The 13179-nt window shown below is 51.9% G+C and overlaps 4 protein-coding genes across 4 annotated transcripts; 2 read left to right on the top strand and 2 right to left on the bottom strand.

Annotated features, from left to right (window-relative positions):
* Positions 1 to 677: 677 nt before the first annotated feature.
* Positions 678 to 1043, top strand: LOC147526126 (scale keratin-like). Its single transcript, XM_086630391.1, has one exon. It carries the CDS (start codon positions 678 to 680, stop codon positions 1041 to 1043), a length of 366 nt encoding a protein of 121 aa, XP_086486517.1.
* Positions 1044 to 4231: 3188 nt separating this feature from the next.
* LOC147526125 (scale keratin-like) lies at positions 4232 to 4597 on the bottom strand. The gene has a single exon (XM_086630371.1). The coding sequence runs from the start codon at positions 4595 to 4597 to the stop codon at positions 4232 to 4234; it is 366 nt and encodes a 121-aa protein (XP_086486497.1).
* A 1628-nt stretch (positions 4598 to 6225) lies between these two features.
* On the top strand, positions 6226 to 6591 carry LOC147526124 (scale keratin-like). The gene has a single exon (XM_086630379.1). It carries the CDS (start codon positions 6226 to 6228, stop codon positions 6589 to 6591), a length of 366 nt encoding a protein of 121 aa, XP_086486505.1.
* A 4503-nt stretch (positions 6592 to 11094) lies between these two features.
* Positions 11095 to 11577, bottom strand: LOC104371362 (scale keratin). The gene has a single exon (XM_009989323.2). The coding sequence runs from the start codon at positions 11575 to 11577 to the stop codon at positions 11095 to 11097; it is 483 nt and encodes a 160-aa protein (XP_009987625.1).
* Positions 11578 to 13179: the final 1602 nt, after the last annotated feature.

The following is a 13179-nucleotide window of genomic DNA, read 5'->3' as shown; positions in this document are numbered from 1 at the left end:
GTCCAGCAAGCAGACTGGGGAGGAAAGGCTCGGAGGTGGCATGTTGGTGAGGGTATTTTTACAAGGGCATATATTGATAAGACAAGGGGCAATGTCTTTAAACTGAAAGAGGAAAGATTTAGATGATACATATGGAAGAAAGTTTTTACTTTGGGGATGGTGAGGCACTAGACCAGGTTGCCCAGAGATATTTCCGCTCCATCCCAGAAAGTGTTCAAGGCCAGGTTGGATGAGGCTTTGAGCACCTGGTGTAGTGGAGGATGTCCCTGCCCATGGCAGGGAGGTTGGAACTAGATTATCTTTCAGGTCCCTTCCAACCCAAATGATTCCATGATTCTATGATTCTATGTGCTGGTGTGGTCAGGGGATGGTGAGTCACAGAGGGGCAGGAGCTGCACAGCCCTGTCATGGCATTGGAAGGAGGGTGTGTGGCCTCTACAGATTGGCTCAGGTGGTTCTGAGCACCAGTGGGGCCGCTATAAAAGCTGTGCCTCTACCAGGCTCTGCCAAACATTGCTCCAACTGCCTTCTCCTCAGAGAACAGGGTAAGTCTGCGAGCGCTTCTCCTCCTGCCCCCTGCTCCGCTACCAGCCTATGCTCCTCGGGATCTCCCCTCTGCTACTCTGTGACTATCTCTGCCATCCCTCTTGCAGAGCATCTGCCGATACCCCACCAAGATGGCTTGCAAGGACCTGTACCCACCAAAAACCAGCGTGGCCGTCCCACAGCCCATCGCCGACAGCTGCAACGAGCTGTGCGCCCGGCAGTGCCCCGACTCCACAGCCTTCATTCAGCCACCCCCTGTGGTGGTCACCTTCCCCGGCCCCATCCTCAGCTCCTTCCCCCAGCAAGCCGTGGTGGGCTCCTCTGGAGCACCTGCCTTCGGGGGCAACCTGGGGCTGGGGGGTCTTTACGGTGCCAGGGCCACCCTGGGCTCGGGGGGCCTCTGCACCTTCGGCACACCCTATGCCTCTCCCGCCTACGGCCCTTGGGCTGTGCCCCGCTACGGCAAGAAGCTCTGGGACACCTACGGGCCCTGCTAGACCCACTGCAACTCCAGCCGCTGCCCCCAGCCCCACGCCAACGCTACCACCACCCACGCAGGCCTGAGCTGGCGGGCACAGGCCACTGAGGAGTGCTGAGCAGCCCCAGCCCCAAACGCCTGGGCAGCTGCCGCTGCTGCACCCCCTTGGCCCTTCTCTGCTCTCCTGCCCTGCCCTCTCCTCCCAGCTGGCTATCAGGGCAGGAGGTGCACCCAAAAGGCTCAGCCAGGCTGCAGCACCAAGTCCTCAGCATCTGCCGTGCCACACTAAGGGGAGCCTGTGCTGCCAGAAGCCATGCTCTGGAGAAGATCCCTCTGCCTCCTCCAACACGTGGCAACCAGCCTCTCTGGCTCTGGCCCATCGTCTCTCTGACAATCTCTGCTGTCCCTCTGGGCACAATAAAGCTTTCCTGCATCCAAGTGATGTCTCCTTGCCTCCTTTTCCCAAGTCAGGCAGATCCCAGGGCTGGGTGGCCAGGAGCTGGAGAGGACAGATGGTGGTCGTGAGGTGGCCAGGTGAGGTGAGGGCTGGTGTTGTTCAGAAAGGGAGGGTGCAGGCAGCAGTCAGGGGGGGAGAGAGAGCCTTTGCGTTTGGTCTGCAGGAGCTGGGGAAAGGTCAGAGGGCAGAGAGCAGGACAGGCACTGGCAGTGCTCCTTTGCCTGGTCTTCTCAGCCCACAATTGGCATCAGCTCCACCGGCTCCCTCAGCTCTGCAGAAGCATGACAGCATGTACAGGCTTCCACAGAGAGGAGGGTGGATGAGAGGCAGGGTCAAAGCCTGCGCTTGGGAGATGGCCATCGGTGGCTGGAGAGCAGCTTGTCAGGAAAGGTGCTGGAGGTGCTGGGAGACGGACAGCAAGGAAAGTAGGGGGTGGCAACGTGTCTTGGGAAGAGGCTGCCAGCCTTGTCCTGGGCTGCATGTGGAGGACGAGGAGTGTGGCTGGCAGGTGGGTGGAGGGGATCCTTCCATCTGCTCAGCACTGGTGAGGCCACCCCTGCAGAGCTGTTTCTGACACTGCAGAGATGTGAGGCTACTGGAGAGAGTAAAGCAAGCATCCACATGGAGATGCTGAAGGGACAGAGAGTATGGAAAATAAGGTGACACACAACATAGTTTCACTAAGGGCAAATCATGCTTGATAAATTTGGTGGCTGCCTTCGATGGGCTTACAGGGTTGGTGGATAAGGGAAGAGTCACCAGCATCATCTACCTGGACTTGTTTAAAGCACTTGACACTTTCCCACACGACATCCTTGTTTCTAAATTGAAGAGACATGAATTTGATGGATGGACCACTCAATGGATAAGGAATTGGCTGGATGGTCACACTCAGAGAGTCGCAGTCAATGGCTCGATATCCAAGTGGAGACCAGTGGTGTTCGTCAGCGGTCACCCCGGGGTGCGATGGGGTTTAACATCTTTGTTGGCGAGATGGACAGTAGGATTGAGTGCACCCTCAGCAAGTTTGCAGATGACACCAAGCTGTGTGGTGTGGCGGACATGTTGGAGGGAAGGGATGCCATCCAGAGGGACCTGGACAGGCTGGAGAGGTGGGCCTTTACAAGCATCATGATGTTCAACAAGGCCAAGGAACAGGTCCCGCACATGGGTCAGAGAAATCCCAAGCACAAGCATAGGCTGGGCGGAGAATGGATTGAGAGCAGCCCTCAGGAAAAGGACTTGGGAGTGCAGGTTGATGAGAAGCTTTACATGAGCCAGCCATGTGTGCTGGCAGCCCAGAAAGCCAACCGTATCCTGGGCTGCATCCAAAGCAGCATGGCCAGCAGGTCGAGGGAGGGGATTCTGCCCCTCTACTCTGCCGTCGAGAGACCCCCCTTGCAGTGCTGTGTTCAGCTCTGGGGTACCCAGTGTCAGAAGGACATGGAGCTGCTGGAGCGTGAATATGATCTGAGGGCTCGAGCTATGGCCTGCTATGGAGGCAGGTTGAGAGAGTTGGGGCTGTTCAGCCTGGAGAAGAGAAGGCTCTGGGGTGATCTTATTGAAGCCAGGCTCTTTCAGAGGTGTCCAGTGGCAGGAGAAGAAGTAAAGGGCACCAGCTGAAACACAGGAGGCTCCACGTCAACATCCCAAAACACTTTCTCCATGTGTGGGTGACTGAGTGCTGGCACAGGTTGCCGTGGGAGATTGTGGCATCTCCGTCCTTGGAGACATGCCAAAGCTGCCTGGAGACGGTGCTGGGCAGGCGGCTCTGGGTGACCCTGCTTGAGACGGCAGCATGACGAGCTGCTCTGCAAAGGCTCCTGCTCCAGTAATCAGGCTGTGATTTGTGCAATTTTGTGTCTGCAGCAGAGAAGCGAGTAGCAGCGAGTGGGTTGGTGTGTGCTGGGGCTTAGAATTGGAAGGACAGAGGGAAGGTGAAAGAGTGAAGAGAAGGGGAAGGGGAAGAGGAGGAAAGGGAAGGGGAAGGGAGAGAAGCAAAGGTAGGAGAAGGGGAAGGAGAGAGAGGAAAGATAATAGGAAGGAGAAGTAGATAGGGGAAATGGGGAAGGAGAACGGGAAGGGGAAGGCTCCTGGTTGATTCTCTTCCAAGGCCTTTAGCAGAGCCATGGAGACAGAAAGGGGCTGGAGCTGTGGCAGCCATTGGCCCTGGCTGTGTCCAAGCCCCTCAGGCAGCCCCACTCGTGCCCAGCGGGGCTGGAGGTCTGCAAAGCCCCCCGAGCTGCATGTCCTGCACACAGGGGAGCCATCTGCCTTCAGGCAGAGCCCTTGGAGCTGCGCTGCAGGAGTGTGCGTGGCCAGGGCTGCCAGGGCTGTGGGGTCTCCCCAAAGGCAGCTGAGGCTGAGCCACTGCCCTGCCCCAGCTGGTGGGCAGCACGTGCAGGGCTCCTTTGGCATGAAGCCCACGCTGGGCCTCGAAACAAACAACGGAGAGGCAGGAGTTGGATACAGACTTGGTTTATTGCAAGGGCAGAGAAGCATCCAGAAGGCAGAGGCCAGCAGGTTGTCCATTCTTGAGGCTTCAAGAGAATTGTTCCTTCAGGCTTCTCGCAGGAGGTGGCTGTTGCAGAGAGAAGCAGGTGACTTATGGGACAATGGTGAGGTGGTGCATGCTGGCCTGGGCAGGAGCAATGAGCAGAGGTGGCACGGAGAGAGGGAAAGGAGGGGAGAAATGAGAGGAGGTGTGAAGTTGAGTCAGCCCAGGGGCTGGAGGGCTTTGGGGAATGGGTCTAGCAGGGCCCGTAGGTGTCCCAGAGCTTCTTGCCGTAGCGGGGCACAGCCCAAGGGCCGTAGGCGGGAGAAGCGTAGGGTGTGCCGAAGGTGCAGAGGCCTCCCGAGCCCAGGGTGGCCCCAGCACCATAGAGGCCCCCCAGCCCCAGATTGCCCCCGAAGGCGGGTGCTCCAGAGGAGCCCACCACAGCTTGCTGGGGGAAGGAGCTGAGGATGGGGCCGGGGAAGGTGACCACCACGGGGGGTGGCTGGATGAAGACCGTGGAGTCAGGGCACTGCCGGGCACACAGCTCATTGCAGCTGTCGGCGATGGGCTGTGGGACGGCCACGCTGGTTTTTGGTGGGTACAGGTCCTTGCAAGCCATCCTGGTGCGAGAGAGCTGAGCCTGAAAGACACGGCCCCAAGGACAGGTTTTGTGAGCGAGGAGAAGATTCCACCACAGCCACCCACGGATCTCCTGCCCAGGGAAGCCCCACATCAGCCCGTGCCAGAGGAGGCAGAGACCTGCAGGCACCCACCTACCCTTGTGCTGAGCAGAGCCAGGCAGGAGCGTGAGATGCCGGCACTGGCCGAGGGCACTGCTTTTATGGCCGGCCGGGAGCATGGGGAGGAGCCAGCTGTGCTGGGGACACATGGCCCATGCCGCCCGTTCCCTGCCTCCTCCCCGCGTGGCACGGGGCTCTTTTGCTGACATCGTTTCCTCGCCAGCCCCAATCTGCTCTATCAGCCCCTGCAATTACCCCACTCAGACACTTGCCAGCTGCTGCCTCATGGGCCAAACCAGCCCCACTCCCTTCTCATTATCTCCCTGGGGAAGTGGCCACGCAGTGTGACAAAGGCTGACTGCAAGTGCCCTGCGTGCCACAGCTCTTGTCCAAGGGCTTTGTCTCACGGCGGCGTGCACCTCCTTGGCAGAGCCACAGGGAAGAGCAGGGGCCTGGTGCTGTCCTCCAAAGGCCTCCCGCACGCCAGCCCCTGCCTGTCCTACGCCATCTGCTGTGATCTGCAGAGGTGCCGGTTTATGAAACGCCAAATCAAAGGCACTCCTCTTGGCCACTGCCTGCTCAGCACCGTGCCTCACTCGCCAGCCCAACGCAGCCGGTTTCCATCTGCCTGCAGGCGTTGGCCATTGACCTTTGCAAGTCAGGGAGAGAAAGATCCCTCATGCTCTTCCCCGTGGTGCCCAGTGAAAGGAGTGCAGACCTCTGCTTGGGCCCACTTGGCACAGGCTTTTGCCAACGCAACCCCAACCCCTCGGTCCCCTTGTCCTTGGCCCTGGACTCCATTGCTCGAGGAGATGCTGTACTTTAGTCCAGCAAGCAGACTGGGGAGGAAAGGCTCGGATATGGCATGTTGGAGAGGGACTTTTTACAAGGGCATATATTGATAAGACAAGGGGTAATGGCTTTAAACTGAAAGAGGGGAGATTTAGAATAGATAGATGGCAGAAATTTTTCACTCTGAGGGTGATGAGGCACTGGAACAGGTTTCCCAGAGATATTGTAGATGCCCCATCTCTGGAAGTGTTCAAGGCCAGGTTGGATGAGACTTTGAGTAACCTGGTGTAGTGGAGGGTGTCCCTGCACATGGCAGGGGGGGTTGGAACTGGACGATCTTTGAGGTCCATTCCAATCCGAATCATTCCATGATTCTATGATTCTATGGGCTGGTGTGGTCAGGGGATTGTGAGTCACGGATGGGCAGGAGCTTCACAGCCCTGTCACGGCATTGGCAGGAGGGAGTGTGGCCTCTGCAGATTGGCCCAGGTGGTGCTGAGCACCGGTGGGGCCGCTATAAAAGCTGTGCCTCTGCCGGGCTCTGCCAACCACTGCTCCAACTGCCTTCTCCTCAGAGAACAGGGTAAGTCTGCGAGCGCTTCTCCTCCTGCCCCCTGCTCCGCTACCAGCCTATGCTCCTCGGGATCTCCCCTCTGCTACTCTGTGACTATCTCTGCCATCCCTCTTGCAGAGCATCTGCCGATACCCCACCAAGATGGCTTGCAAGGACCTGTACCCACCAAAAACCAGCGTGGCCGTCCCACAGCCCATCGCCGACAGCTGCAACGAGCTGTGCGCCCGGCAGTGCCCCGACTCCACAGCCTTCATCCAGCCACCCCCCGTGGTGGTCACCTTCCCCGGTCCCATACTCAGCTCCTTCCCCCAGCAAGCCGTGGTGGGCTCCTCTGGAGCACCTGCCTTCGGGGGCAACCTGGGGCTGGGGGGCCTCTATGGTGCTGGGGCCAGCCTGGGCTCAGGGGGCCTCTGCACCTTCGGCACACCCTACGCTTCTCCTGCCTATGGCCCTTGGGCTGTGCCCCGCTACGGCAAGAAGCTCTGGGACACCTACGGGCCCTGCTAGACCCACTGCTGTCCCAGCCACTGCCCCCAGCCCCACGCCAACGCTACAACCACCCACGTAGGCCTGAGCTGGCGGGCACAGGCCACTGAGGAGTGCTGAGCAGCACCATCACCAAACGCCTGGGCAGCTGCCACTGCTGCACCCCCTCGGCCCTTCTTCTGCTGCCCTCTGCTCTCCTGCCCTGCCCTCTCCTCCAAGCTGGCGGCTGGGGCAGGAGGTGCACCCAAAAGGCTCAGCCAGGCTGCAGCACCAAGTCCTCAGCATCTGCAGTGCCACACTAAGGGGAGCCTGCACTGCCGGAAGCCATGCTCTGGAGAAGATCCCTCTGCCTCCTCCAACACGTGGCAACCAGCCTCTCTGGCTCTGGCCCACCTTCTCTCTGATAACCACCTCTGCCCCTCTGGGCACAATAAAGCCTTCCTGCATCCAAGTGCTGTCTCTCTCTCTCCTTGTTTGAAGTTCAGTGCCCAGCAGCTGTAGGATGACAAATGCTTGTCTCTCCATATATCACCAGAGAATATAATACATTTTGCCACATCTATGAGGGAAGAGACAACTCCTGGTTTCTTCTTATCCAGCTTGCGAAATGTGGTTCATAGCTCATGGAAAAGCTTTTTTCCCTAATTAATGAGAGGAATGATTCAATTAAGGAAACATAGAAATGAATTGAGGGCAGGAGGCTTGAGTACCGATGCCTCTTCAAGAAATTCATGCACACTTATTGCTGTGGTTTAGCTCAGCTGGCAACTAAGTTCCACACAACTGCTTGCTCGCCACCCCTTACCTCCGAGGAAATGGGAAGAGAATTAAAGAGGAACAGGAAAGGAGACTCATGGGTTGACATAAGTACAATTTAATAGTAAGAATAACATTAAAGTAAAAGTAGCAATGATAAAATAATATTTTTTATAGATGCATAATAATGTATATAAGTAAGTGATTTGCAGTGCATTAGCTCACCACTCAGTGACCATCACCTAGCCCTTTCTGGTAAATTATTCCAAAACAAGTAAGTCCTGACACTGTAATCCTGGGTGAGCGAGAGGCCCGAGAAGAGAGAGAGCAAGATAGCACTCCAAGAGACCACAAATCCAAGAGTGAGAGCCCTGGAAGAACAAAAGCCCTTCTTTTTGTCAACCCTTTTCTGTATACTGGGCATGAGGTTGTGTGATATGGAATACTTCACCGGCCAATTTAGCTCTCAGTCCTAAGTCTAAGTTCAAATCATAAGGGGAGCTGTGAACCTTAGGTCCCTGCCGTGGTCCCCTCCACCTGTTGTACTCCTGCACACTGGCAAAACATGGGAAGCTGAGAAGTCCTTGAGGCCTCAGTGCCAACTACAAACATCTGTGCATTATCAACATTCTTCTCATAGCAAATCCCAGACTAAAACGAAAACACAGAGCTCTTCTAGCTGCTAAAAACTAAGTGTCCCAGTCATAACTAGGACACATATAAAAATATGTGTACAGATGTATATTTGGGCCATACCATTTGTATATTAGAGCGTGGGGTCTAGCTACTGTTCATGTTCTTCCAGAAAAAGGCTTGATGCCACCCTCTCACTTTCCAAAACTTTGTACTTCTACAAAACTGCTACCGTATCACATTCAGGGAATTTGTAACTCCTTTGGGGTCAAAAGCAAACACAGGTCATCTTTTTCTTAGTTTTACTCAAGGTGACCCATTGCACAACATTATTTTACCCCTTACTGTGGTACGTGTGAGATTGATCAACTCAATATTAGTGCCATCCAAATTTCTTGGATTCACCCTGTCTTCTGGAGAAGTAGTGATGTGTCGGCAGTGAAAGGGAAATTGGGTGGGCTCTTCCCCTTGTTTTTACAAGTTCTGCTTATATTACCACCACCAGTATTCTGTGTTTACAATGGATTCACTTGAGAGCATTCAGTTTCCCTATACCTTACCATCACCTATTTGGGGCTACTTAGAGAATTTTTCCTCTTCTGTCCCTTCTTTCCGATTACAGCCTGTGTTACACCAGATCTTTTCTCTGTAGTCAGCAGGCACGTGGCTTTGCACTGTATTACTGAGGATCATTCCGTTACTGTTACTGCCATCAGTTAAGCCATCCCGTTTTTCCAGTCGTAAAGTCTGATTCCCTCCTGTTTAATGCCACTCAGCTTTACATTATCAGCACGTAAAACAGAGTGCTCCTGAATTATGTGCCAATGCCATTAATTCAAACAAATAATTAGAGGTTTTCTGAGACTGATCCTTGAGCAACCAGTGTAATAAGCTCCCTCCGTTCCTATAACTCCCATATTAACATTAAACACTGACAGAAAGGGTATCCCTACATACCATTTTGCAACCAGACATGAACTCACCCTGAACAGGTATTCAGCCCAAATAGAAGCTACGTAATCATGTCAGCTGGATGCTAGTAACTCTCACCAGTCTTGTTATCTTGGGCTAGGCACTTGCTGTCTGACACAATACACATTTAATCGGGTGCTGGCTGGTACCTGCCTCACACTGCCTCGTTGAGAGAAGCAGCAGAAAAGTGTTCATCTGTGATCACGTATGATTTACACTGAAGCACCTCTTAGAGGCTGTGCATGAGAACAAGGATCCTAGTGTTGAGCAGAAGAAGAAATGGAGAGGAAACCAGGCATTCGTGGTTTGTAAAGCTGTCCCAGGAACTGCCCTGGGCTGAACTAGCTGGAGGTAAGAGGGCTTTGCTCAGCACAAGACAGGTACTTGAGCCAAGGAGATGCAGGGCTGGCATGGCACAAGCCGGGAGGTTTGTTGTTGAGCTCCTGGGAATTCATGATGGCAGTGTCCTTGCCTCAAGCCATGTGAGGATGGGGAGCAGAAGCAGGGACAGAGCCATTTCCTTGTGTCCAAAAGACTTTCTTCTCCCACCTTTGGTGCTTGAGATCTTCACACATCCCAGACACTCATGGGGCAGGGGCTGGGCTCTCAGCTGATCCTGGCAAGCTCCAGTCCCTTCCCAGACACTTCCCTAAAAGTCCAGGCCACTACAGGTAGGCAGTGTTGGGACAGGGAAGGTGAAGCAGACAGAGAGAGAATTATTCTTCCATGGAGGACTTTCTTTGGTCAAAATATGCCCAGAAAAGTTGTGGCTGCCCCATCCCAGGAAGTCTTCAAGGCCAGGTCAGATGAGGCTTAGAGCAACCTGATCTAGGGGTAAGGTGTCCCTGCCCACGGCAGGGAGGGTGGAACTAGATGATCTTTGATGTCCCTTCCAAACCAAACCATTCTTGGATTCTATGATATTCTCAATGAGTATTTGTTAATCAGTAAAAATAAAACAGTATTTTCTTAAAAGTGAGATTCACAAGTACTATAGACTAATTTTCCTTTCAACTCATCACTACTTATAGCACACACCTGTCCAACATACCCAGTTACATTTGGAGGGGGCAGGGACGGGGATGGACAGACAATGAAAGTACCTGTTAAAATCAGACTTGCTATTCCATGACACTGATAGAGGGCTGAGATCAAGAGACTGTACGTTCATGCATGGAGCTTTTCTTTGAAAAAGTCTCAGTGAAGCACCAGGTAAACCTTCTGTAATACATTGGTTGATATTCTTTTCACTTCACCCAGCTGACTTACAGGCTCAGCCAAAACGTCCCTGAGGCAACTGTTATCACAGCAGTGATTAACAAAAAAAAAAAAAAAAAAAAAAAGAAGAGGCAGTGCTTGATCTTCGCTCATCAGATACCTATCTTAAAAATTGTTTCCCATTGTTTACCTTCCTCCTATTATTCCTTTTCAGAATACGCTTTGACGGAACTTCAGGCCATGGCTTTTTTACTATGTCTTTGAACACAGATTTCTTGTAAATCATCTGGGAAGATGTAAGATGAAAAGGAATTCCAGCACTGAATTGACTAGTGAAAAAATTAGACTAACTACTGGAAGTCTGACAACCAGAATAATTAGTGTAGTGGAGATGATCATTCCAGCTCAGTAACAATGAAAGACTGGGCAGGTAGGTTTATTAACAGCCAGACTGTGCATGGCCAGGGCTGTGGGGTCTCCCCAAAGGCAGCTGAGGCTGAGCCACTGCCCTGCCCCAGCTGGTGGGCAGCACGTGCAGGGCTCCTTTGACATGCAGCCCACACTGGGCCTCGAAAGGAACAACAGAGAGGCAGGAGTTGGATGCAGGCTTGTTTTATTTCAAGGGCAGGAAAGCATCCAGAAGGCAGAGATCGGCAGGTTGTCCCACCTCGAGGCTTCTTGCAGGTAGTGGTAGTTTCAGGGAGATGAAAGAGTCCTCCGGGACAATGATAGAGTTACACATTTGACTGCTGGCAGGAGCAAGGAAGAGGAGATGAAACAAATGAAGAAGGAAATAAGATGTGTAATTTATGGAGCTATTCTGACTTCACTATACTAAGCAGAAGTTTTTGATTCTCTGCTCCTTAGTCAGGAGCTCAGTCAAGGATCAAGATGGTATCGTGCATTTGCCAGTCATTCTTTAGTCAAGGGATATTTCTGTAGGGTTTAGAAGGTCCCACAGCTGCCACGGCGGTACCTGTTGTACCGATAGGAGAAAGGGTTCCAAGAGCCAGAGCCATAAGATCTACCATAGCCATACAGGCCCCTGTAACCCAGGGAGCCCCCATAGCCATAGAGACCCCCATAGCCCAGGGAGGAGCCCCCATAACCATACAGACCCCCATAGCCCAGCGACCCATAGCCCCCATGGCCATACAGACCCCCATAGCCCAGGGAGGAGCCATAGCCTCCATAGCCCAGGGAGGAGCCATAGCCACCAAGGACGGGTGCTCCAGAGGATCCCACAACAGAAGCCTGGGGGAAGGAGCTGAGGATGGGGCCAGGGAAGGTAACGACGGACGGAGGTGGCTGGATCACAGTGATGGAATCAGGGCACTGAAGGACACACGGTTCGTTCCCGCTGTCAGCAAGTGGCTGGGGGCGGTTGATGCCACCAATGGCAGTGGAGCACAGGTCATAACTAGACATCTTGCAGGGATGGAGGTCAATCTACAAGAGTTGATTTTTCAAGTATAAGACATTATTCATACACATAAAAATGCTATAGAATTTGCTACCTTTCCACAGACAAGTGCTTTGAAGTGCATCAATTTACCCGTGTCTATTAGAAATGAAAATTGAAGCAGATCAGCAAACTTATTTGCTTAAATGCTGCCGTAAGTCAGTGGATCAGCAAGGACTGGGATCAGCAAGGACTGGAACTCCAAGAACGGAGTGTGTTGTTATGCATGATTTCATGACTCTGACTCTTCATTTCCACTGATCTCCTTTGTGCTGAGCCTTGTAAGAACAGGGATTGTAAGTTATTGTCTATTCAGATTTGCTCAGTAACTTGTTTGATGAGACCATTACAAGGGAATTCCAAAGATTGCTGTCCCCAGTTCCAAAACTTTGAATTAGGGCACTGAGATATTTACTACTAGCTTAACAACAATTTGATTCTGAGCTCTAAACTCTTTTGAAATAATCTCACCCCGACCAACATGCCCCTATTAACACAAAAACCCCAGCTCTTCACCTGTCAGCTCCTGAAATTCCCTCCATGACTCTTCTTTCTCCTAAATGAATTCCTTACAGAGCATTTTCAACAGCTCTTGATTCCTCTCTGTGTCCTACTCGAAGCCAGAGCCTGATCTCTGGTAGTATTCATGCCCATTTATCTTGATTTAATACAAAAGCACTTTGAGTGATCTATAATGGAATAAACTGGAGATAATGGAAGCTCTGCTTCTAAGCTCAGTATTTCCCTGTGAACCATGAAGATTTAAAGTTGTTCAGATAATTTCCAGTTACTCATATAAACAAAGAGGAATGCATCTTGAACTAGTCACATCATTTCTTCAGCTGTTGGAAGTGAACTAACAATGAACTTAATTTTCTGCCATATGAAGGAACTTTCAGTTTGCTTTGAAATTAAATGTTGACCCCAAATGCAAAGAACAGCTGCCCGTAACACTTTTGAACCTTTCTGTAAGCTTTTATCTTTTCACCTAAGATTTTCCCCACTAGTTCTTAATGGAAAAGACCACCCTAGATTAATTTGCATTATAGCAAAGAGCTTTTCCAACAGTTGTAAAGAGCAGATTCAGACTTACCCAATTGCTGTGAAGAGTGAGTGAAGAGAAGAGGTTGGAAGAACCCTGAGTGGAGCGAGCTTATATACAGTTCAAACTGCCCGAGGGATGAGAGGCTGGTTTAATGAACGTGGATCTAATTAGCTGACAACACATTTTTTGTATTGATAGCCGCGCAAAGTGATGAAATTGCGTTGCTTTCTGTTTTTGTTTAGTACTTGATTTCGATTATCATGTAACATAACACAAACATTACATCACACAAGGTTCTTTCATCTAGGAGAGTGATGGGTGAAATTAATGCATCTTTCATCCTAAAACATGATTCATGACATTAATATCAGTTTTCTATTCTTTTTGGAGTTGCACCATGTAGTAAGCTGTATATACACAGATAGTCTTCTTTTACTGTCTTATATGACAACGATGCTCAGTCATTTATCAGAAATAACCTGCTGTGAGGTGTTTCTTTCAAAGCCCCTTATGTAAGTTTTCT

The sequence above is a fragment of the Tauraco erythrolophus genome (assembly GCF_009769465.1).
Source record: "Tauraco erythrolophus isolate bTauEry1 chromosome 30 unlocalized genomic scaffold, bTauEry1.pri scaffold_44_arrow_ctg1, whole genome shotgun sequence".
In the NCBI taxonomy this organism is placed as follows: Eukaryota; Metazoa; Chordata; class Aves; order Musophagiformes; family Musophagidae; genus Tauraco; species Tauraco erythrolophus.
Note: the sequence above shows the minus strand (reverse complement) of the source record. Positions and strands in the feature narration are given on the sequence as shown.

Excerpts from the sequence above, each read along its gene's own strand:
- LOC147526126 (XM_086630391.1), top strand. The coding sequence starts at position 678 with ATGGCTTGCAAGGACCTGTACCCACCAAAAACCAGCGTGGCCGTCCCA.
- LOC147526125 (XM_086630371.1), bottom strand. The coding sequence starts at position 4,597 with ATGGCTTGCAAGGACCTGTACCCACCAAAAACCAGCGTGGCCGTCCCA.
- LOC147526124 (XM_086630379.1), top strand. The coding sequence starts at position 6,226 with ATGGCTTGCAAGGACCTGTACCCACCAAAAACCAGCGTGGCCGTCCCA.
- LOC104371362 (XM_009989323.2), bottom strand. The coding sequence starts at position 11,577 with ATGTCTAGTTATGACCTGTGCTCCACTGCCATTGGTGGCATCAACCGC.